This window comes from Plasmodium chabaudi (assembly GCF_900002335.3).
Source record: "Plasmodium chabaudi chabaudi strain AS genome assembly, chromosome: 6".
NCBI lineage: Eukaryota > Apicomplexa > Aconoidasida > Haemosporida > Plasmodiidae > Plasmodium > Plasmodium chabaudi.
In genome coordinates, this window is record NC_030106.2 from 427,651 (window position 1) to 451,121 (window position 23,471).

Consider the following 23,471-nt stretch of genomic DNA (forward strand, 5'->3'; position numbering starts at 1 on the left):
ATAAATTATTACAATATATTTATTCTGAGCATATTATATAATACTGCATATTTGTCAAATATTTGTAGTTATTTAAATAATAAATATATGCATGTTTTTTTAACTTATTTTATTGTTCTCAACATTTAAAGTCTTAAGACCTTCTATGAATACAACTTTAATTTCCATTTTTATACTTTATAAATATATATATGTGTGTTTTTTTTAATTTACTGTTATAGACTTATTCCGCCTTATTTATACAAATAAATGTTATACCCTTGCACACGTAAATTTATTTATTTTATTATTTTATATGAATAAAAAATAAAAAAAATAAGACAATTTCATTATTTTTAATTATTCACAGTTTATTATTATATTATATATTTAAAAGCATTTTTAGAGATTATTTATTTAAAATATTTTTTTTAATTTATTGTGAAGTTTTATTTTTGATGTCTTAATAAAAATTCACTAAACGAAAAATATTTTTAACTTAATTAAACATCACTTGTGTATTTTCTTAATTTGTGAAATACTGTGTTTATTTATGGATAAATATAATCAGTTATTATAATAAAATATGCTTACAATCCGGGTTTAAATTTTTGAATCATTGCTTATGTACCTATATATGTACATACATTTTTTTGTCTTCTTATTGCATATTATTTTTATTTAAGCATTGTGAATGTTTAATACACATTCAAATATGCCAATGAATATGCCATATTTTTGCATGTCTTTCATTATATTGGACAAAGATATTCACAGCCATATTATTTTGTGAAGTATACAACTGTGTTGTGATTTTTTATTATATATACTTATATATTTAGATAATTTTATTATCTTTCACGAATTTGTTATTGTTGGATATGTGTTTTTTATGAAAGAAAATGCATTTAAATAAAAATGAAGATAAGAATACGACAAATATGGATGAATTGCACGTCGAGTCTTCCTCTAAAGAAGAGTCAATTCGGGTCTGTACCCGTATAAGGCCTCTGTTTGAAAAAGAAGTACGTATAGAATAAGCGATGAAATATTCCTAAATTAAAATGTAATAATATATATATATCGACTTACTATTTTATATTTTTCTAGGTTAACAGTGGTCATCTAAAGGCTTGGAAAATGAATGACACTGATATGGAGTTGGTGGTTGAGCCGCTTTCATTATCAGAAATGTTAAATGCAAGAATTCCTAAAAAGGGGAATAAATTGGAAGTCAAAAAAACAGTAGAAAAAACAGAAGGGCAAAAGTCTGTTTTACAACGACATTATGCTTTTGATAGATGTTTTGACGATCACGGTAATTCATGCAAATACCCTATTGAAAAAATATATAAATTGCACACGCATTTTAATGACTGTCTGTTTCATCTTTATAAAATTTCCCTCATGAACTAATGATAATTGAAAAATATTTAAGCTATTAAATGCAACACATTTACATATATATTTAAATTTATTTTTTTATTTTTCACTCCTTCAGTTGGTAACGAAGAAGTGTATAGACATTTAGCCAGAGATATTATTTTAGACACATTCAAAGGGATAAATGGATGTATTCTTGCATATGGTCAAACTGGTTCAGGGAAGACACATAGTATCATGGGTGTTCCTGCTGACCCCGGTATGTTACCTAGATCATTAGCCGAATTTTTTAATGGAATCGAAAATCCGTCATCATTAAATGAAGAAAATGCTAGCAGTAATACTGATGACGAATCTAATAATAACACAAAAGAATTTCTAATGAGTGTGACATATTTAGAAGTGTATATGGAGCGTGTTAATGATTTGTTACAAGAAGGATATAGGGGTGGCGCAATCGAAAATTTGGATGTAAAGGAGGACCCTAAAAGAGGTTTTGTAGTTATCGGTATTCAAGAAGAAACAGTAACATCAATAGACGAAGTTATGCTTTTAGTAGCAAAAGCAGAGCAGAGACGACATATTTCTCAAACAAATTTCAATGAAACATCTTCGAGATCTCATACAATTTTTACAGTTATATTAGAATCAAATCAAGTATTGAGTAATGGCACATCTATTAATAAAAGAGGAGAGTTAAAAATAGTTGATCTAGCAGGTAATGAAAGAGCTGGAAGAGCTGCTGAAGGAATAGAGAATGCGAAAACGTTAATTGAAGAAGGAAAATCAATAAATAAAAGTTTATTTGTTTTAAGTGAAGTTATTTCTAAATTGTCTAAAAGAGCTCAAGCTATTGCTTTGGGAGATGAGAAAAAAATAAAAAAAATACAAGAGGATTTAGTTTTCATTCCATGGAGGGATTCTAAATTAACAAGAATATTAAGTAAAAGTTTAGGAGGGAATTGTCGTGCATCAGTTATTGTTGCTGTACACCCATCTCATTTTTATTTGGATACATCTTTTTCTACATTGCGTTTTGCTTTAAAATGCAAAACGATTAAAAAAAAAATCGAAGTAAATTATTTGTCTGCAGAACAATCTGTAATTATGCAACAAAAAGAATTAATAGCTAAATTGCAAAACCAATTAAAGCATTTATCAACAAGTAAAAATACAGATATAAATGCACATGTTGGAGATAAAGATTATATAAGTAATAGAGATCCAGAAAACGATGAAAAAATATTAGCCTTAAAAAATGAATTAGAAGAAAAGGTAAAAAAGTTTCAAAATTTTATTTTAAAATCGGATTTCCATGTAAGTTCAAACAATTATAGAAGATTAAGATCAATTGATGATGATAATAACTACGAAAAATTATTAAAATATTCTATGACTATTTCAACTAATATTAAAAATGAGTATAATTGGTTGAGGTCATTTGATACGCATGAGTATGATTTCAAATCCGATGGAATAGAAAAATATGAAAATCAAAATGCTAAAGAAAAGTTTAATATATCTAAAGCTATGGACTATCTAAAAAATAAATCTCCATATAAAATGAACTCTTCGGAAATTAGTAATATTGATGCATTATCAAATGAATCACAAAAAGATGATTCGATATCTTTAAATTATTATAATGAGTTAGATGAATTAGAAAAATTAGAACTAAAAGAAGCACCAAGAAAAAAAAAAAAAGATAAAAGCGGTGGTAATAATGTAAATCACAATGCATCATCAGTTCATAAAATATATGACGAACTAAGTAAGTTAAGCACAATGGAATATAATAATTATATAGAAGAAGAAAGGGAAGAAGCAGAGAGAAGAAAAAAGGAAAAAATACACTCAAAAGGTGTACAAGGTAATAAAAAGAAAAAAGGAAAACACATCCAAAATAATGCTTTAAGTTTCTATAACAAAGACAATATAGATAGTTCCAAAATGAAAGGCAAAAAACAGTCTACGAATAATTTAAAAAAAAAGAAAACATATATTGTTAGTAATGCTAAAAATAAAAGGGATTTATATGAAAAATCAATGGCATCAACCAAACATAAATTAGAGGATATCGGAACTGGAGAATATGTCTCTTTAATAGCTCCAAAGGATGAAAATATTGATCTAGATAATGCCAAAGATGATGATAGTGAAAAAAATAGGGAACAGACTGATAATGATGATGAAGAAGGTAATAAAACTGTTGATATTAATGAGGACGAAGATGTCAAAAATGCCGATACAAGAAGTAATAAAAGTTCATTTACCCAAAATATATCAAAACATAGTTCATCTCTTTATTTATGCCCACCTAAAGGACGAATTAACAATGAAAAGCGCACTTCTATAATATCAAATTTAAAAAGAAAAATTGGTGACGATTTAAAAAAGAAAAAAAAAATTATGGATCGAAATGTTGAACTTAATAATCAAATCAAGTTCATTATGAAACTTATGCAAAAAGTTGGATTGTCTACAATTCTAACTGGTGTCGTTCCTCCAGGGCGAAATTTAGAAAACGTTTTAAAATTACAAGAAAATTTAAAAGATGATTTAAAAATACATGACAATAAAAAGTCATTGGAAATATTAAATGAAAAAGTTATTAATAATGGCGCCTATGGGAATGTAATATATAATACTCCGTCTTCTCAAAAAAAGGGTGATGGTAAAAAAAATGTAAAAGATGATGATGAAGACGAAGCATCATTGCTAAATGGTTATTTTGATTTTAACAATAATAATGAAATAAAATACAATGAAAACATATCTCATGTATTTATAAACGAAATGTTTTTTTCATTTTTACTTCGAATACAACAAAAACAACAAGCAAAAGGAAACAATAATAATGGGGAAGATAATGAAAAGGGTGAATCATTAAACAATATGGAAGAAATGTTAAAAAAAGAAGAAAAGCCTTATGATGTGTCTAAAAAAGCATTAGAAGATATATTAGGAAGTACAATATCAAATAAAATAGCTGAAAAAGAAGATGACACATTGGAATTTTCAAAAATTATAAAAGATGAAAAAAATAAAAATACAATTGATTCAATTTTAAGCATGCTTACACCATGGGAACAAAAAATATTAGCACTATTATATGAACAGAAAAAAATGAGAGAGCAAGTTCAAAAAATTAAAGAGAAATTCTCCCAAAGAATTAAAAATATTAATATATTTATTAAAAAAATATTAATTGATAAGATTGAAGTTGAAAAACACTTCAATCGAATAGTAAAGGTAACAGAACAATACAAAGAAGATATGTTGAAAACGTCTGATGTAGATTCAAATTTTAAATTTGCTGGATTGATGAAAAAATTAGAGGAGTTGTCTATATCGCTCTCAGAAAAAACCAGAGATTTCAATGTATTAGCAGAATTTCATTTAAACTTAAGAAAAGAGAATGAAAAAAAGGACACCTTAATTAAAGAATTACAAGAAGAAAATAAATTATTTTATCTTGTTCCTAAATATAATGAATTGCTAAACGAGTTAAATGGGAACGAGGAAAATCCAACCGCAGTAAAAGAATTGAAAAAGGAGTTTCTATTAATGTATGGACGATTGATGATTACTAAAAAAAAGCTACAAGAAAAAGAAATTATAGAAAGTGATATACGAAATTTAAATAAACATATATATACCGAACTAATTGAGTCTATATCTATTATAAAAAATTTAGAATCTCAAAATAAATTTTTAGAATACAAATTAAATTTAGAAAATAAAAAAAAAGTTGAAAAGGTTAAAAAGTTATTAAATGAAAAAGAAAAATTAAATAAAGTAATTAGTGAAATGGAAAGAATGCTAGAAGAAGCAAATATAGATACTAGTACTCTCAAAAATGAAATTCTCTCAAATTTTAACAATACATATGCATCCATAAATAACATAGATAGTGAAGAAGATAAGCCTCCAAAAGAAGTAGATACAAATAAAAAAGAAAATAAAGCCAAAAAAAGTAAAAAAAAAAAAAAGAAAAGATTGGGAATGCAAAATGAATCTAAAGAAAATGATAGCTATCAAAACATATTAGAATATACACCAAAAAGACAAGCCTCAAAAAATTATGTTCACCGTGGCTATTCTGGAGAAAAAATTACGAAGAATGCTACAACACGAATAAACACGGGTTTAAGAACAAAAAAAGGGATTTCAAGAAAGAAAACATATGAGGAAAAAAATATTTTGAAACAAGCATATGGCTCTAGTTCTATAAATGATATTTTATCAGAAAAAAAGGTGAATAAAAAAAAAAAAAATCTAAAGAAAAATATCGATATAGACAACAATAATAGCATTGATAATATACAACCTCTACAAGAATTGAAGTCAAGTAATAGTATTGGAAAGAAGAGTAAAAGAAAAGTAGTAAAGGAAAAGAAAAAAAACAAAAAAAAACACAAAAAAGAGGGGAAAACAACTATTAATTTGGATGGTATCAATATGTCGAATGAACTTAAATCCAGTAACAATATTATTATAAAAAAAAATAAAAAAAATAAAAATAAAACCGAAAAAGAAAGCATACTAAAATATGTAAATAATGGTGACCAAACTATTCCCAAGAGTGCCTTAAATGAAGAAAACAAATTTAATACTTTCAATAGTGGTAATTCTATAACGAATATCGAAACTAATAAAATGCGTGATATATTAAACAAGGAACTTGCAAAGAAAAGAATCAAAACAAAGTAAAATAATTTAAATAGTCATTGTCTTTTTTGTTTATTATTCTAATATTATATTTGCTTGTCACTACCACTGTTATTTTTATTTTTTATATTAACATTTTATTGTGGTTACATTTTTTTATAATGATTACTTCAAAATTATTTTATTGCTTTTTTTTTGTTTAATAATAAAGCGGAATTTTTGTCTTTAAAACATTTAACTATTTAAAATATGTAGCTATATACATATGTGTGCATAAAGTATCATTATGAATTTGAATATTTTAAAAAGACAATACCTTTATTTTCTCTTTTTTTTTACTTGTTTTTTTTAAAACAACGTATTAAAAATGTTAGGAATAAAGCTATAAATATGGAATAATGTAAAAAATAACAAATAGTAATATATCAGCTGGTATATAGTTATTAAAATAAAATTGAACTAGCTATATTTTATGGCTGTATAAATAAAAAGCTAGCTGGCTAGCTAAATATATGACAACTATTATATGTACAGGCAGGAAAATAATTATATATATTTTACAAAATATATATATTTTTTAATGTATTTTTATTTATTTTTGCGTCTTTTTTTATACATTTTTTACCTTTTCATTTTTTCATATAATTTTTTTATAAATTTGTTTCTATAGAATTTGTATTTTTTTTTGAATTGTCTTTTTTTTTACGTTAAGAATATGTTTTTTTTTAGTAGTGAAAAACCCAAAGTTATAATCGAAACACCAACATCATCGATATCACAAAATAATATTCCTGTATTTTCGTCCCCTTCATTAGAGAGCAAAATGTATAGTAGCAGCTATTCGTATAGTAATCCCCTTACGGGAGCATATAGTACAACTCACCAAAATGAATATAAATATAATGTTACAAAATATACAACAAACCCACACAATAATCGAAATGTTGAATATATAAAAACAATTGAAAGTCCCACTGAGTTATATTATGAAACAATTCCCTTAAAAACAAATACAAACAATATATTTGAAATAAACCCATCGAAAGAAGAATCAAACAAAATTACATATAATCCTAGGATAGAGGTATATTCAACATCCGATTTTGTAATTATCATGATGAATCTTCCGGGTGTTTCAAAAGAAAATTTAAATGTTGAATTAGAAAAGGGATTGTTAAAAATATGTGGAAACAAATATAAACCACAAATCGAAGAATTAGAAAAAACGAATGAATATCATACTAAAATCATTGAAAGAGTTAGTGAATATTATTTTTGTAAAATATTCCAAATGCCACCTGCCTTTTCAGAGGGGCAAAGTATATCATGCACACTAAAGGATGGGGAACTTGTCCTTAAAATTTTAGCGAGTGAATTAAAAACTCAGAAAAAGGTTATTCAAGTAACCTCATAAGATGGTGCTTCCTGAATAGTGGCAAACACCAACATTTTTTTCACGTCATAATATGCATTATCATTATTATTATCATTTTTTTATGCTCGAATTTGCAATAACATTTTGCCTCCCTTGGGCATGTCTTGCATATTTTCCATTTTGTGTGTGTGTACTTATTATAGAAGCATCCAATGATTTAAAGGCATATACCTTAAATGTAAAAATATACCAAAAAACTATTTATTTATGTTTAAAAATGTTCGTATTTTAAAGCATTGAAAAACAAAATAAAAGGAAATATGAAATAAAAAAACAAAAAAAGAAACTAAATAAATTTAATAAGATAAAAATATATATAATTCCACGGATTATAAAAGCATGTGTCTATTGTAAGTTATGAACAGATATATGGTTACAGTACCATATTTATAAAAATAAGAATTTATGAATTAAACATATTAATATATTATTTGTTAGTGTAATTTTATTTGAAGGTAACACATTTTTTTCTTTGAATATTTTTAATTTCACTAAACTCATTAATATTTTGTTTTAAAATATTAAATTTGTTTTTAATTAATTTTTGTTTTTCATAACATTTTTTAATGTCTTCAACTAGATCTGAATTTTTTTGAAGTAGAGATTTTCCAACATTTTGTAAATGACTATGTGATTTTAAAAAGTTTATAATTTTATATGATAAAATTTCAGTTAAACGTTTTTGAATTTTTTTAAATTTATTTTCATAATAATTATTTAATCCTAAAAAAAAATAATAATGTCTTATAACATTTTGTACAAAAGGCATTTGTTGATTTTCATCATTTGGGTCAATTCGATTTTTCCAAATTAGATGGATGTCATTTTTCTTGAGATAATAATCCTTAACATGAATATAATCATTTTTTATTTTTATTAGTTTTTTTATTAACGTAGCACATTCTAATTCATCACTTCTTTTTACATCCATATTTTTTATAAAATGTTTTAAACTGGATATAAAAAATTCAGGATTTATAGCTTCAAAAATTTGAGAAATATTATTGCTACTATTTATTTTTGACATAATATCTTTGTATGTTTTATTATTATTATTTTTATCTTTTGTTTGGTCAAGCAAAGTATTTGTATTATATAGTAATAAAAATGCGTTTTTTAAAAAGCCGACAATTGGGTTATCACAAGGATTGTTTAAAGATTTTGAATAAGTTACATTATGTGTCGTAATAGACATAAAATTCGTAACATTTATAGGTATATTTTTAGAGTATATAATTTTATTTTTATGATTTTGACCATATTCTAATCCTATCATTGTTTCAGTATTACTGTTCATGAGATTTGAATACTTGATTAGTGTCCCTTGATGAAGTCCATTTGTTAAACTAGTTGCTGTAAGGTTGTTCATTTTGGGCACTGATTTTTTATTGAGCATACTTTGGATCGTCAGATAATCACCAGTTTTATTAGTATTTCCCATTATAGCACGATTTCTGTGTATCTTGCTGTGTATAGATTTCGTTCCAAGATAGAAAATAAAATTTTTTTTTATAAGTTCATTCATATAATCATTACACCGAGAGTATATATAAAATGATAATATATTTTTATACATAAATATATCTACTGAATCATCATCAATAATTTTAGTATTAATTATATAATTTATAATGTTTGTGTTATTTTCATTTTGACCTAGTATACAAAATGGTTTATAATTTTTTTTTTTTTTTACTAGATAGGTTGTTGTATCATTATCTTTATTCTGTAATTGTAAATGATCTTTATATAAATTAAATTTAAAACAATCATAAATTAAAAAAATATTTTTATATATTGGGCAAGTAAAAAAATTTAGATTTTCTTTCATAAATAATTGATTTCTTCTTTGAGACTCTAAATTGATATAATGTGTAAATATAAAGTATACTTCATTTAGCTTGGTATTTGAAATATCGTGATCATCTGTTTGTATAACTACTGGATGTAAAACATGTTGTATATTATATAAAACGTTGGATTGAAATATATCGAAATTTTCAACTTTGTTAATGTCTTGAAAGCTTTTTAGTAATTCTTCTTCCTTTTTATTTTTAAATAATTTAATAAAATTATCATAACATAGTTGTTTAGTATGATCTAGCAATAAATAATTATAATAATCAAATTCATAAAAATTTATTTTGGATTTAAAAATTGTTGTTTTCATATATAAACTATTTGTGCATATTTCATATATTAATCTAGCTGATAATATATGTCTTACACTAATTAGATAAACTATAACATATACAAACTTGAGCCATAACAAATTTATAATTATTACTTTGCTATTATTAAAACAAATTAAATTATTATCATTAAGTACGATACATTTTACATTTGGCATCCCTGTATAATAAGCATCAAAAAATAAAACATTTAAAATGTAGTATTCAAATTGTAATTCTTTATCTATCTTATCTTCATATATTTCATTTGTTTCTTCATAACATGAAAAAAACAAATCATCTTCCCTTTTGTTTTTTATGCTTTCTTTATGTCGTCCTGTGATAGTACGAGTCTTATGTTTTTTCTTTAGCTTGTCATCCTTCAGTTTGATTACATCCTCGATATCTGAACTTGAGCTTTCCTCTTTGCAGTATTCAATTTTTGTTTTATTTTTTTTTTCTTTATTTGTTTGATCTTTTCCTTCTTCATTTCTATGGGTTATCAAATCTTTTACTGTATAATTATTTTTCATTCTTTGACCATAGTCATCATACTTTTCTTTATTTATTAAATTCGTAAAACCTGATATATCCATTTTTTCTAAATGTACATTCTCTTTATTATTAAATATGTTAAAGAAAAACGGTTCGTTTTTTTTTTTAAAAATTGAAAATGTTACATGTTTTTTTGTTTTATTTCCCTTCTCATAATGTGTGTGATTATTTTTGATATTTAAAGAAACACAAGGAGTTATAAAATAATTTAATAAAAAAAAAGATATATATCCTAATTTACTACAAACACATATGATAACTAAACTATTATAATATATTAAGTTTATACATTTATATTCTGATGGATTTAAACAATTTATAACATAAGGAACATATTCCATTTCTTTTTCTTCATCTATTTTGGTATCATCTTTCGATTCTTTTCTTGATATAGGGTATGTTTCATTTTGTTTACCAAATCGCATACACACATATTTTTCTTCATATTTACGTATAGAACAATTTTCAAAATGATTATAATATTCTAAAAAGTCTTGATTATATGATATATGTTCGTTATTTTTTATTTCACTTCCCATTCTTATCTGATTTAGTTCATGTAATAATGGATAACTGATATAACATTTTTTTGTAAAAATAGGAGAATAAATTAAAACAATTCCAACTTTTAAAAGAACAAATATACATGTTTCAATCCATAATACATTTTCATTCATAGATCCAAAACAAAAATCAACTGCTAAATTTTGATATTTATATTTGTTATATAGATATCTTTTTTGTTTATTTATTTCATTTTTTTTATCTCGAAGTTTGGAAATATTTTTTTGTTTTTTTACTTTACCGTTTTCATATTCCCAAATAGTATTAACTTCTGCTGAACTTAAACCTAAATCGTCACCATAATAATTAACCATTGAATCGAAACCGGAATTTATATTTCTTTTATTTTGTTTCGATGAATCATACGTTTTTTCACTATAATTAGATATGTCTCCATATTTATATTCGCTATTATTTTGAGATTCTCCATGCTTTTCCTTTTTATTTGAAACTGTTGTACTTTTATCTTCCCCTTCATCAAAATTAGTGTAATCCTTTTCATTAGTCAAATCGTTTACTTCTCTTTTTTCGATAGTACACATTTTTAAATTTTCATGGGCTTTACTTATGTTTTCTGAAATTTTTTTTTTTAAATTGTCTACATCATCATTAGTGTTTTGCATTTTTTGTAAAAGTATACTTATATCAGGTAAAACAATTTTAATTTCTTCCTTTATATGTTTATTTTTTATATTAATTAATCTAATTATTCCTCGATAATTACATGTAAAAAGTTTATATGGTATAACCTGTTCATAAGTTAAAAGTGTTATTATATTTTTTGATTTATTAAACCATTCTGCTTTAATTACTTTTCTTTTTTTAGATATTTTAAAATGTTTATTATTTAAAATCGATTCTGCTTTGACAAAATTATTTTTTATATATTTATTTTTAACTAGTATACATTCTTGTTGTGAAAGTAAAAATAGATTATCCCCATTCCCATGAATTTGTACAAAAAAACCATCTTTTTCTACATTATAATTTAATATTTCAACTTTAATTTCGTCATAAGAGCATTTATTATTTTCATGGATATGCTTACCTATAATTACATAACTTATTACTTGATTTTTTTTTTCAATTTTATTATAAACATTTTCTATACACCATTGCCTTAAAATGAAATAAACATAATAGTTTTCTACTCCACTGATAGACATACCATTTGTTTTGCAATAATTTTGATTATTTTCTTTTTCATCTATATTGTCCTTACTCTTATTAATGGATTCACTTATGTTTTGATATCCATTTTTTTCGCCACCCTTCGAATTCGTAGCATGATTATCTTCTTCAATATCTGTAATAAGAGGTATATGTTTTTTTCCGATTGTTTTTTTTATACAACACAACTTTAAATCAAGTAAGTTATCAAAATGTTTTTTTTTATTTAAGTATTTTTCTTCATATGGTATGTTCTTTTTTACATTATCAATTCGATACTTATTTATTAAAAAAATGGAATTCGGTAATAGCTTATCCGATGAGCAATCTTCATCATATAAATTCATTTTTTCCCACTCCCTTATTTCAATTATCTTATATTTTTACTATTTTTATTACTATATATCAGTTTTTTTTTTGTTAGTGGGGAAATGAAAATGCTTAAAGGTGTATGCATATACATATGCGTAAATTTACATACGTACTTGTGGCATTCATGTATATTTGATAGGAACATCCCCCCAAAAAAAATTGAAATAAAGAGAAGAAATATCTGGAGTTTATTACCAAAATATATCTCACAATTTAATTATAACTCCATTACTAGCTTAGTCATCATTTTTAATAAGAATGACAAAATAAAAAAACGAAAAAACGTAAAAAACGTAAAAAAAGTAAAAAATGTAAAAAACGTAAGAACAAATTTTAAAAATCCTTAAATATATGTGCATAATATACCCGTACGATAATTGTATATTAAAATGTAAAATGAAAATTTTTATATTTCAAGGGAAAATACAATAATTATCATCCCTCCACTGTCTGTATTTCATTTCGTATGAATAATACACCTTAGTAGGTAAATTGTTAATACTTTATTTGCCGCAATTTTTATTTTTTATTTTTATTTTTTTTTTTTTTTTATTTTACTTCTCCTGATTAAGTAGGCTGATATTTTCCCACAAGTTCCCCCATTTATTCCAATTTTAAAAGTAAAATAATTTTTATTAAAATGAGATGAAAAATACAATTACATACTTAAACAATGTTCACCATTTAACGTGATAATTTTTTTTTTTAGAAAATGTTTTAAGATTAATTATGAATGTACTTCCATAGTTACATAAAAAAATAAAATGATAAATATGATCAAATAACAAAAGTGAATTCATGACATATACAAGTATGGTATTATGCATAAATACTGTGTAAAAAGCAAACAAAAAAAAAGTTATAACTAAATGTGTAGTCATTATATATGCATGCAGTCGTAACAGCTTATTATTGTCATAAGCCTAGACGGAAAAAGAAAATAATATTCATTTGAATTGGTATAATTTACCAATCCTCTTTATAGAGTGCTTTGCTATTGTGCTACTTCAAATAAAAAGCATCTACTTGCCAGTGATTTCCTTTATTTAAAATAAAGCCTTCTTCATTTACTAAAAAATAAAAAAAAGCGAAGCGATGTAACGTTGGCTTAAATAATAGGATGTGCACATAAGTTCCATCATAGATAATGCTATTTGCTTCTATTATTTTTGAGACAGCATAATTTATAGAAAAACGGGCACATTATGAACATAATTAATGTTTTACATATAAATGGGAATATTATTGGGAAGTATAGACATGTATGTAGAGAAAAAACTACGAAATGACTTACCAAGGTGGATTAGCGCATCGTCTGATATATTTGATTCGGCTGATTGTATTATTGATTGAGCCAAATTTCGTAAATCCTAAAAAAATAATAATAAAGAATATAATTATTATCGTAAATGTTTACACTATTATAATGGGGTAAGATATTCCATTTATGCATGAACCATTTTCAGCATAACAAACCTTGTTATTTATTTTATTTCCAGTTATTTGGGCTAGCTGTATAATATCTTTTTTAAATGTTCCGGAAAGTGCTTTAGCTGATTTACCTCTTGGACCTTTACTAATTTTTTTTTCTTTAAAGTTCATCATTTTTAAAGATAAAGGATAAAAGATCGTTTTTTGATATATTACAACAACTTCTTTAGCATGCTCTAATGTTACGATGTTTGATAAATCTGCTCTTGCTCGTGCTTGGCATAATCTAATAAGTGATTCTAATTGTCTTATTGTTATGGGGACACTTATATTACTATGGGCTATAGAAGCATTTCTTAAATGTATATAAAATTTCTTTATATATTGTTTAGCTTCGTTTGATAAAATTGGAAATAAGGATTTACGACAATATTTTACAAATATTCCCAACAGTTCTATTGGTAAATAATTACTTTCATCAATTTGTTTACACTTATTTGTAAGATTATATTGAAAATCGAAAAAAATCGATTCATCAAAATTTTCATCATTTTCATCATTTTCAACAATTGTACTACCATCATTATGTCTTAAGTTTTCAAAATTATTTTTTTCATTTTGATCATATAAATAAGAATTTTTTGTTGTATCATTAGTAGATGTAATTAAATAATTTGAGATATGCATATCTTTTTCTTCTGATATTTTATCAGTCAATAAAAAAACCATATCAAATCTACTTAATAATGGTAAAGGTATTTTAATATTATCAAAAATTGTTTTATTATAATTATATTTTCCTTCTTTAGGATTAGATGCAGCAATTATAGTGCATCTAGTTTTTAGATTACATACGATACCTGCTTTAGATATATTAATGCATTGACTTTCCATACATTCTAAAAAAGATTGTTGATCCTTTAAAGACACTTTATCTAATTCATCAATACAACATACACCTTTATCTGATAATACTAATGCACCACCTTCTAAAGAATATTCATTATTTGTTGAATCTTTAACAGCACATGCAGTTAATCCATTTATACTTGTTGAGGTACTACATATAAATAAACTTTTTTCTATTATATTACTTATATATTGTAAAATTCTACTTTTTCCTAATCCTGGATCTCCAATTAATAATAAATGTGTATTCCCTCTTCTTTTTATTTCACCAAATTGATCATATATTGTTTTACCTCCTAGCAAACTTAACAACAATCCTGCTTTGATATAATAGTTCATAATCACACGTGGACAAAATGAACTAACTAATAAATAAAATTTATTTTTATATTTTTCAAAATCTTTTATAAAATTTAAAGTGTTTTTATCAAAATCCATTGAAGGATTTGTCAAATTATTATGACGTGATTCATTTTGTGCATTAATAGGTTTCCCTTCTTTATTTATGTAACCATTATTAAGATTGCTATTATTTGTAAAAAGTATATCCATAAAATCTCCATACATATTTATCGAATTCAATGTGGCATTATTTTTAATAACATTTTCAATATCACAAAATAGGTTATCGATTTGATTATTTACTTCGTTTCTAAAAAGCGGATCATTTTTGTTTTCCGCTCCAGATTCTTTATCAACTAAGTTTGTTTGTCCATAGCTTTGATTGGTGTGTGCATCTTTTTCGTTTACACTTCTTAAGTTAGTAGACTGACCATTTTGAGGATCCAAACTATCATTAGTATTATTTTTATCCGCCAATTTTTCTAACATATCCTTCTCAATGTTTATTTGAGCTACCTTTTTTTCAGCATTATCTATATACGATTGCCATAAAAGTGTTGAATAAATTTTTTTTTTTTCTTTCTTAATTTTTTGAATATTAAAAGTGTTATTATTAAAATATTTTTTTGATGATAAAGAAAATATAGAAATACAATCAACATACATATTAAAAATAGAATTTTTTCCATTTATTAAATAATTATTATTATGTGAAATAACTTTAAGTATTCCTAAAGCTTCTACATAACTTCCAGGTAAGCATGTATTTACAAAAAATTTTGTAACTTCAAGTGTAACTAATAAATTTTTAATATTTGTAGTATCATCTGTTTCATAAATATTAGATGTATTTTTTTTATTTTCTTTTAAAATAATTTTTTGATATTCAATTGATTTTGCTGATTCTCGTAATGGAACAAAATTTTTACTATCACAATTTTTGATTAGACACTTTTTAGGTATTTCAAATTTCCCATCTACAAACTCAATTTTAAATATACATCGACATTTTTCACAAATAAAATCTATTTTTGTTATTAACAATTGTACAGGTGAAACTCTTAATATACTTCCTCTTAAACATACTAACTGATTGACCTTTTCACTTTTTAAATTTTTAAATTTATTAACTTTATTCCAATTATATAAATATATTGTTATTTGTGTAGAAAAAAAATATGTACGAAAATTTTCAGACTCTTTATATCGATCATATTTTAGATCATATAATAAAATATTGTCGCTTTTTACTTGTTCAATTTCATCATTTCGTATGAAATTTACATTTTCAGATTCATTTTCTGCATCCTCTAACATATTTTTTCTTTTTTTGTGTGTAACATTTTGTTCCTTAAACTGTGAATCCTCTTCCTCTACTTCGTTTAATCCTAAGACGTGATACATCAACAAATGAATTGCAATTTTCATAAATTTTAAAACGATTTCTGGATTTTTCTGAAGCTCATGTAAAAATATTTCATTGTTAGGAGGGGCACTTCTATTTATTATCTTTTTATTGTCTAAAAAAAATTCTAAATTCAAAATGACATCCTTATCAATGCTAAACAAGTATTCCCAATTTCGGTTGAAAAATGTGACCCAGCTCAAAATGAGTTTCTTTACTTCGTCTAAGAGAGAAGGAAATGGCAAAATAGCAAAAATAACAAAACAGTGAAAGAAAATGACACAATAATACAAAATAACATGACGTAACAAAGTAGATACACCCTTAAACAGCATCCAATTTTATCACAAGCTGAATAAGGATTTGCATAACTCACCATTTAACTCCAAGTTGTTGAAATAAAGTTGTACTATCCTATCCATTTTGTGTAAATATAGCCTATCCAATTTTTATATAACTTGTTTAATATTAAAAGATGGTCTTGTATATCCCATAATGCAAAGACAAAATATTAAGTCGTGTATCCAGGCATTATATTGCATAATATTTCATGCATGTGTATTTACACTTGTATTTGGGTAAGACTACATGATAATATTTTTTATATTAAATTATTTTGTAACTATTGATGAAACTAACTAACCTTTTTAATAATATTTTTAAAGATACCTAAGTTGAAAAATAGCATTGATATTATACATATGTGTATAAACATTGGTTAGGAAAAAATAATGGCTTGTAATTATAAGCCAGTAGTAAGAATAAAAAAAAAATTATATTAAAAAAATATTTTTTTTCACAAAAAAATTTCACACAGTTTTAACCCCCATTTTTATCTCTTTAATATATATAATTATTTATTTATATTTTACTGAAATATATATATTAACAAAATAATAAAAAGAAATATTCTATTTTATATGCATTGAACAGGAAAAATGAAAATAATAAATAAAGGATGTGTAACAAAATAAACAAATGAATTTATGAAAATAGAAAGCTTGTTAAAGAATAGTATACATACTAAAGAACAATTAATACACACCCATTTGATACCATAATTATTTCCATCTTCTATTCTTACAAGCTTATTTTTACAATTTCAACGATATCAATATGAGCTAACCAAAATGAAAAAAGGAAGACGGCTACCTAACTATGACCCTAAAATTGGTATTCCATACAAAATAAATTATAAGTAAAAATGGAAAACCATAACATATATGGTTCATAAAAATAAATGGAAAATGATCAGATGGTCTGACAAAATTTAGACTCCTTATTTACTATTTATTTCAATTGTGTTATTTTATAAAACAACCAGGTTCTATATATCGTAAATTTTTTATAAGGTTTAATAAAAACATATAACCCAAAACCGAATATACACACATGTATATATTTATGTATTGGAGGTATGTTCCTTTTTGTTATATCTTAAGTTTTATTTCGTCTTAGTCTTATTTAGTCTTATCATTTTTACAATACTTTGCTTTGTATATATACCGAACCGTTTGAAACCAAACCTTATACTTTTTATTCCACCCCCAAAACAATGAAAATAAAAAGTAATACCTTTAAATAACCATACCAATTTTAATTCTAATAAGATTGTAAACAAAGTTTATATGATAAAATATTTCATTTATAATTTTTTAAAAGAAATAGAGGGCTAACAAATAAATAGGATGATATTTTATTTGTTTGTTAAATTGTGAATTTATTAGGATAATTATTATCATCATTTTATTTTTTCCATATGAATGGTATATTTTTTTTTGTTAAGTGTTTTATATTTATAAAATAGTTTGAGAAAATTGTGAAAAATATGAATTTCATAACCTTCCCAATTTTAATCGTAAATATAAAATGAAATTATTGCCAAAAAATAAAAAAAATCAAAAAAAAACGATGAAAATAGTGTGAAAAAAATTAAATATTTTATAAATAGAGTAGTAATAAACGTACGAGCACAATTCAAGGGAAATATATTATGTTAAATTACGTGAACGAAAATAATATTACCCATATTGTGCGCATACTTTTTACTGTTTAAAATTGCTGAGAAATACAATGCGTATAATATTATAAATATATATATATATAAACATATACGTTTTATGCATACATTTTACGTACCTAGTAAAATACAATTCATAATACATATTACGCAGTATTAATACCACGAAAAAGCAAAAAAAAAATAAAAAAATAAATACAAAAAAATAAAAAAAAATTTAATAAAATTGATATAATTTATACGCAAATTATAGGAAAGTAATTTAAATTTTTAAGCTCATATATATTGAAAATATTTCAAAAAAAGAAGAAATAAAAAAAGGAAAAAATAATTAACATTTGTTAATTGTTTCTATAAAGATATATATGTATGTATAATTTTAAAAAAAAAACAAAATTTTTAACAAAATCAATCATAAATATTAAAAATATATGCAATATATGAGATAAATAGTAAAGAAAAGGAAAATGCCAAATCGAGTAGACTACTATGAAGTTTTAGGGGTACCTCAAGATGCTGATATAAGCGTAATTAAAAAATCTTACAGAACCCTTGCTATGAAATGGCATCCAGGTAATTATACCTTTAAAAAAGTTGTGAATACAAATGAATGGGTATATTTCTATGATGACATGAGGATATATACCCCTGCAGTATACAAAACAATGCGCACACAAAAAAAACAAGAAAATATTATATCATCTTTCCTATTTATGCTTCCATTTTCGTAGATAAAAATCCAAATAATAAAGCCGAGGCGACTGAGCGATTTAAGCAAATTTCAGAGGCTTATGAAGTGCTATCAGACCCCAAAAGGCGACGAAAATATGATTGTAATCGCATACTGTTTTACTTCATATTATTTATGCTATATGTGACATGTCGCAAAATTATGCATTTTTTAAAGCATCATTATAATTTTTTTTTTATTTTTTCGCTCTCTTTTCAGTGTATGGAACCGATGAAGGGTACACAATGGGAGACAACGATGAGTTTTCAAATTTTCATAAAAATTTTGGATTTAATGATGCCCAAAGAATATTTGAAATGTTTTTTGGTGACTCAACACCATTTGGCCATGATTCATTTTTTGGAGATGTCATGGGTTCATCGTTTGGAGATAAAAGACGAGGAAGAATGGGACGATCTGTTGATCCCTTTGATAATTTTTTTGGCTCATCATTCAACATATCTTTTGGACCTTCCTCCTTTGACAGTAATAACCCCATCAAACGAGTCCATGCATATGCACAAAAATTTGTTAATGTAGTAAAAATATATTTTTTTATTTTTATAATTTTTTTATAGATTTCATGGATGGAGGATCATGTTTTACCTCCGTTGAGACATCAACTTCAAGTGGCGGAAAGTTTAAAAACAGAGTTGTGAAAACCTCAACATCTAAAACTACATCTATTATTAATGGAAGAAGAGTTACAAGAATTGAAACTGTAAAGACATTACCAAACGGAACAATTGAAAGGACTGTTACTGAAAAGGAAGAAGATGGGCGAGGAAATGTTAATGTAAGACAATTACCATCTTATGAAGTGAGAAAAAGTAAAAGATAATTTTATAAATAAAAATTTATAGATATAGGAGAGAAGTTTGAATAACTAAGAAAGAAAAAAATTGTTATAAAATTTTAAAGCAGTTTCATTACCCTGCTTCAATAATCAAATATTGTTTATATTGCCATATTTACGATAATTTTCGTAAGTATATTTATAATAATAATATTATTTAAATTTTAATTGTAAAATTTTTTTAGATTTAATCGATTATTCATTTTTTTTATTTTAATTAGTTATAATACTTATGTACGATTTTTTTTTATATGAATATTTTTCTCTTTCTCCATTCGTCTCTTCTCTCTTTCATCCTCTATATATGTGTATACACTATTTTAGAAAAATATGTGGTAAAAAACATTATAGTTTTATTTTTTTTAAGTAATTAACCTAATTTTATTTGTAAATAAATAAATCACATATATTCCCCTTATCATATATGTACTCTCAAAGGTACGTGAATGAAATGAAAATAAAAATTTATGTCTACCCATAAAGTTCTTATCAATATTATGTCCACACATACCGATCCTATCATTCGGTCTTTCTATTTTTTCAAGAAAATTGCAAAATAACATAATTAATTTGGTTGTTTATAAGTTTTTAGTAGCTGTGTGCATTTTATAAATGTAAAGGGAAAGGCGTTACAAATATATAAGCAATGCTCATAGGAAATGAAAAAAAAATTAATGCAAATAGGTGTATTAGCAATAATGAAAATAGCAAACATATATTTTATTTTAATTAAATTTAAAATAGAAAGAAGTATGAATAATGTAGAAAATGAACTTATCATTGTAAGGTGGCAAAATAAAGTTTGCCTCAAATTTATAAACAAAAAAAAATCACAATATGTGAAAAAATAATTAATTAAATTTATTTATGCCATAAAATAAGTATGTACACATTTTGGGGATATCTTATTTTCACAAAATTAGTAATTAAATGAATTTTCGTAATAATTCTTTTTATATTTTTCCAACATTTTTGAAAAATTTTGTTGTTTTTTCTGTTCTGATTGAATATGTGATTTATCGGGTTGGTCATTACTCGTTTTTAGTGACATCGATTCGTTTTTAAATACATCATCAGATTGATGAGAATGCTGGGACGTTTTTTGTTTGGTTGCTTCGAAACAAAAGTATTTATAAAAATTTAATAAGGGATACTTGTTAATCATAACTTTAAGAATAGCTTGAGCTCGTAAGTCTTTATTTTGTTTATATCTATGTGTTAGTTCGTCAACAAGCATTTGCATAGGATCCATGAGAGGGATCAGATCATCTAATGTTGGTTTCCTATCGTAAGGGTATAAAGCCATTCGTCTAGCTATACAAATAGATTTAAAAATTTGTATTTGTTGTTTTCTTGTAGTATAATTTATTTTACGTGGTAATATTAATCCGTTTTCTCCAATAAAATTATGTAATAAATGCGTATGCCTCCAAATAAATGGTGTTTTTATATTTAAAATTTTTCTTTTATCAAAGGATGGATTCCAATATTTTTCACTTTTATCATGATTATCAAGATCGTTTGAAATATATTCATTAGTATATTCATCAGAATATGGATTATATAATTTATATTGTTCCTTTAACGATTTTTTAATTGCACGTTTTTGTTTTTTTAATTCTATTATATTAGCTAGTTTTGAGTATTCATTAAACTCGTAAGTTATTTCTCTCTTTAGATCATTTACTTCTTTAAATGGATTCCAATATGGATCTATATATATGTCTTTATAACTTAAATTAGATACATGTTTTTTTTTTTTATTTATTCTTTCAAATATATTTTTAGTAATCTTTAATTCCTCTTTATTTAATTCATCTATAGCAGGAGAATTATCATATTCTACACTACTACTATCAACTTTTTTTTTCATTTTATATAATTCTTCTAAACACTCATTAAATAATGCATTGGAACATACTTCTTTTGAAACCTTTACTTCTTCAACCTTTTCACTTAATTTAATTTTATCTTTTTTACCTATATCATTATTTATTTTATTATATCTTACGTTTTTTACATCATTACTTAGGAACCTCAAAAATAAGGTTTTTGTATTTTTGTTTTCAAAATTGGGTGACACCCATTTTAGTGACAACTTTTTTTTTAAAAGCATTTTTTTGTTACATTAGAAATGAAGGACTAATTTGGATTATCCTCCCATGATATAGTAAGAAATGTTTCTCATTTAAAATTTAAAAATAATAATAATCCCATTTTTATGTATATTAGTATGGGTATGCACAAAATAGGCGAAAATATGTGTGCTATGTTTATACAAAAAATAAAAAATAATTTTTTATAGATTTACCCAATACTATACAACAACATAATCTAGTAGAAAATTAAGCGGGCTTATATAAAAGTGAAAAATATGAAAATTGTAAAAAATGGATATTTACTTACGATTTATTCCCCTTGTGTGGGTTAAAAAAATTAATAACACAATATTATATTTTTTTCCAAACCAATATATCTATAATTATATTAAAAGTATTCTCTTCTATATATTACTTTTTTTAGTAATTTTGTATATTTATTTCATTTTATTCATTTTATATTTGTTATAATTTTATTATTATAATTTTTTTTATTATACAATTTTTTATTGGGGTTATAATATTTTTTTTCGTGTGTATTAAAAAAATATAAAAGGATACCGTTTTTTTTTTTTTTTTTTTTTTTTTTTTTTATATGGCATATATTTTTAATATTTGAATTTTTGTCACTTTTGTTCGTCTTAAAAATATATACAACATATTTTATACATGCATATATTGTGTAGCAGTATTTTATAATTTTCTATATGGAACATAAAAATATATAAACACTTGTATATATATTATATGTATATATATATAAACAAATTTCATTTTTCTTTTCTGTTTTAAAAGAGCACATATAATAAGATACACCAAATATATTTATGAATATTTATTTTTATTTTATTTTATTATTATTTCATTTTATTTTATTTACTCCTTTTCTTGAACAATATAAACATTTTATATATCTCTACACTCTGGGTTATATTTTTTTTATATATTTAATACAAAAACAAATTTCCATATACTATTTTCGTTTTATTAGCATGTCATCTTATTCTCTTTTGTAAATTGAAAAAAAATATTATCAGTATTTGTTTTCTTGGTTTTATTTTTTGATATGCATTTATTATTTATATACTACCCTTATGATAAATTCACAACCTTTTCAGGTAGTAAAAAAAATTCCATGGATATATTGAGTTGCAAAAATTGCAAAGAAATGTATTTATTTTTTAATACATATAAATAGTATAGGAGAAAATATAATTTTTAATTTGTTTTATTTTATATTGGCAAAATGCAGATAAAACGCGGAATATAATAAAAAAAAATATATATATACATATATGGCTATATGCATATATTTTCCTTTTTTTATTAGCATGTGAATATAATGTAGCCGTTGTTTTTTTTGTGTATTTTTTTTATAA

The 23,471-nt window shown here is 23.9% G+C and overlaps 6 protein-coding genes across 6 annotated transcripts; 3 read left to right on the forward strand and 3 right to left on the reverse strand.

Moving 5' to 3' along the window:
- Positions 1-881: 881 nt before the first annotated feature.
- On the forward strand, positions 882-6,075 carry PCHAS_0611200 (kinesin-7, putative; the record flags this gene model as incomplete). The annotated part of the gene is made up of 3 exons (XM_016797481.1): positions 882-1,004; positions 1,090-1,297; positions 1,481-6,075. The coding sequence occupies 3 exons, from the start codon at positions 882-884 to the stop codon at positions 6,073-6,075; spliced, it is 4,926 nt and encodes a 1,641-aa protein (XP_016653429.1).
- A 673-nt stretch (positions 6,076-6,748) lies between these two features.
- On the forward strand, positions 6,749-7,447 carry PCHAS_0611300 (HSP20-like chaperone, putative; the record flags this gene model as incomplete). Its single annotated transcript, XM_739523.1, has 1 exon — positions 6,749-7,447. One exon carries the CDS (start codon positions 6,749-6,751, stop codon positions 7,445-7,447), a length of 699 nt encoding a protein of 232 aa, XP_744616.1.
- Positions 7,448-7,913: 466 nt separating this feature from the next.
- Positions 7,914-12,275, reverse strand: PCHAS_0611400 (conserved Plasmodium protein, unknown function; the record flags this gene model as incomplete). The annotated part of the gene is made up of 1 exon (XM_729088.2): positions 7,914-12,275. One exon carries the CDS (start codon positions 12,273-12,275, stop codon positions 7,914-7,916), a length of 4,362 nt encoding a protein of 1,453 aa, XP_734181.2.
- Positions 12,276-13,302: 1,027 nt separating this feature from the next.
- On the reverse strand, positions 13,303-16,809 carry PCHAS_0611500 (DNA helicase MCM8, putative; the record flags this gene model as incomplete). The annotated part of the gene is made up of 4 exons (XM_016797482.1): positions 13,303-13,370; positions 13,595-13,670; positions 13,777-16,610; positions 16,764-16,809. The coding sequence occupies 4 exons, from the start codon at positions 16,807-16,809 to the stop codon at positions 13,303-13,305; spliced, it is 3,024 nt and encodes a 1,007-aa protein (XP_016653430.1).
- A 2,065-nt stretch (positions 16,810-18,874) lies between these two features.
- On the forward strand, positions 18,875-19,978 carry PCHAS_0611600 (heat shock protein DNAJ homologue Pfj4, putative; the record flags this gene model as incomplete). The annotated part of the gene is made up of 4 exons (XM_016797483.1): positions 18,875-18,980; positions 19,139-19,240; positions 19,357-19,623; positions 19,716-19,978. The coding sequence occupies 4 exons, from the start codon at positions 18,875-18,877 to the stop codon at positions 19,976-19,978; spliced, it is 738 nt and encodes a 245-aa protein (XP_016653431.1).
- Positions 19,979-20,912: 934 nt separating this feature from the next.
- PCHAS_0611700 (mitochondrial ribosomal protein S18 precursor, putative) lies at positions 20,913-22,109 on the reverse strand (the record flags this gene model as incomplete). The annotated part of the gene is made up of 1 exon (XM_016797484.1): positions 20,913-22,109. One exon carries the CDS (start codon positions 22,107-22,109, stop codon positions 20,913-20,915), a length of 1,197 nt encoding a protein of 398 aa, XP_016653432.1.
- Between the last annotated feature and the right edge of the window lie 1,362 nt (positions 22,110-23,471).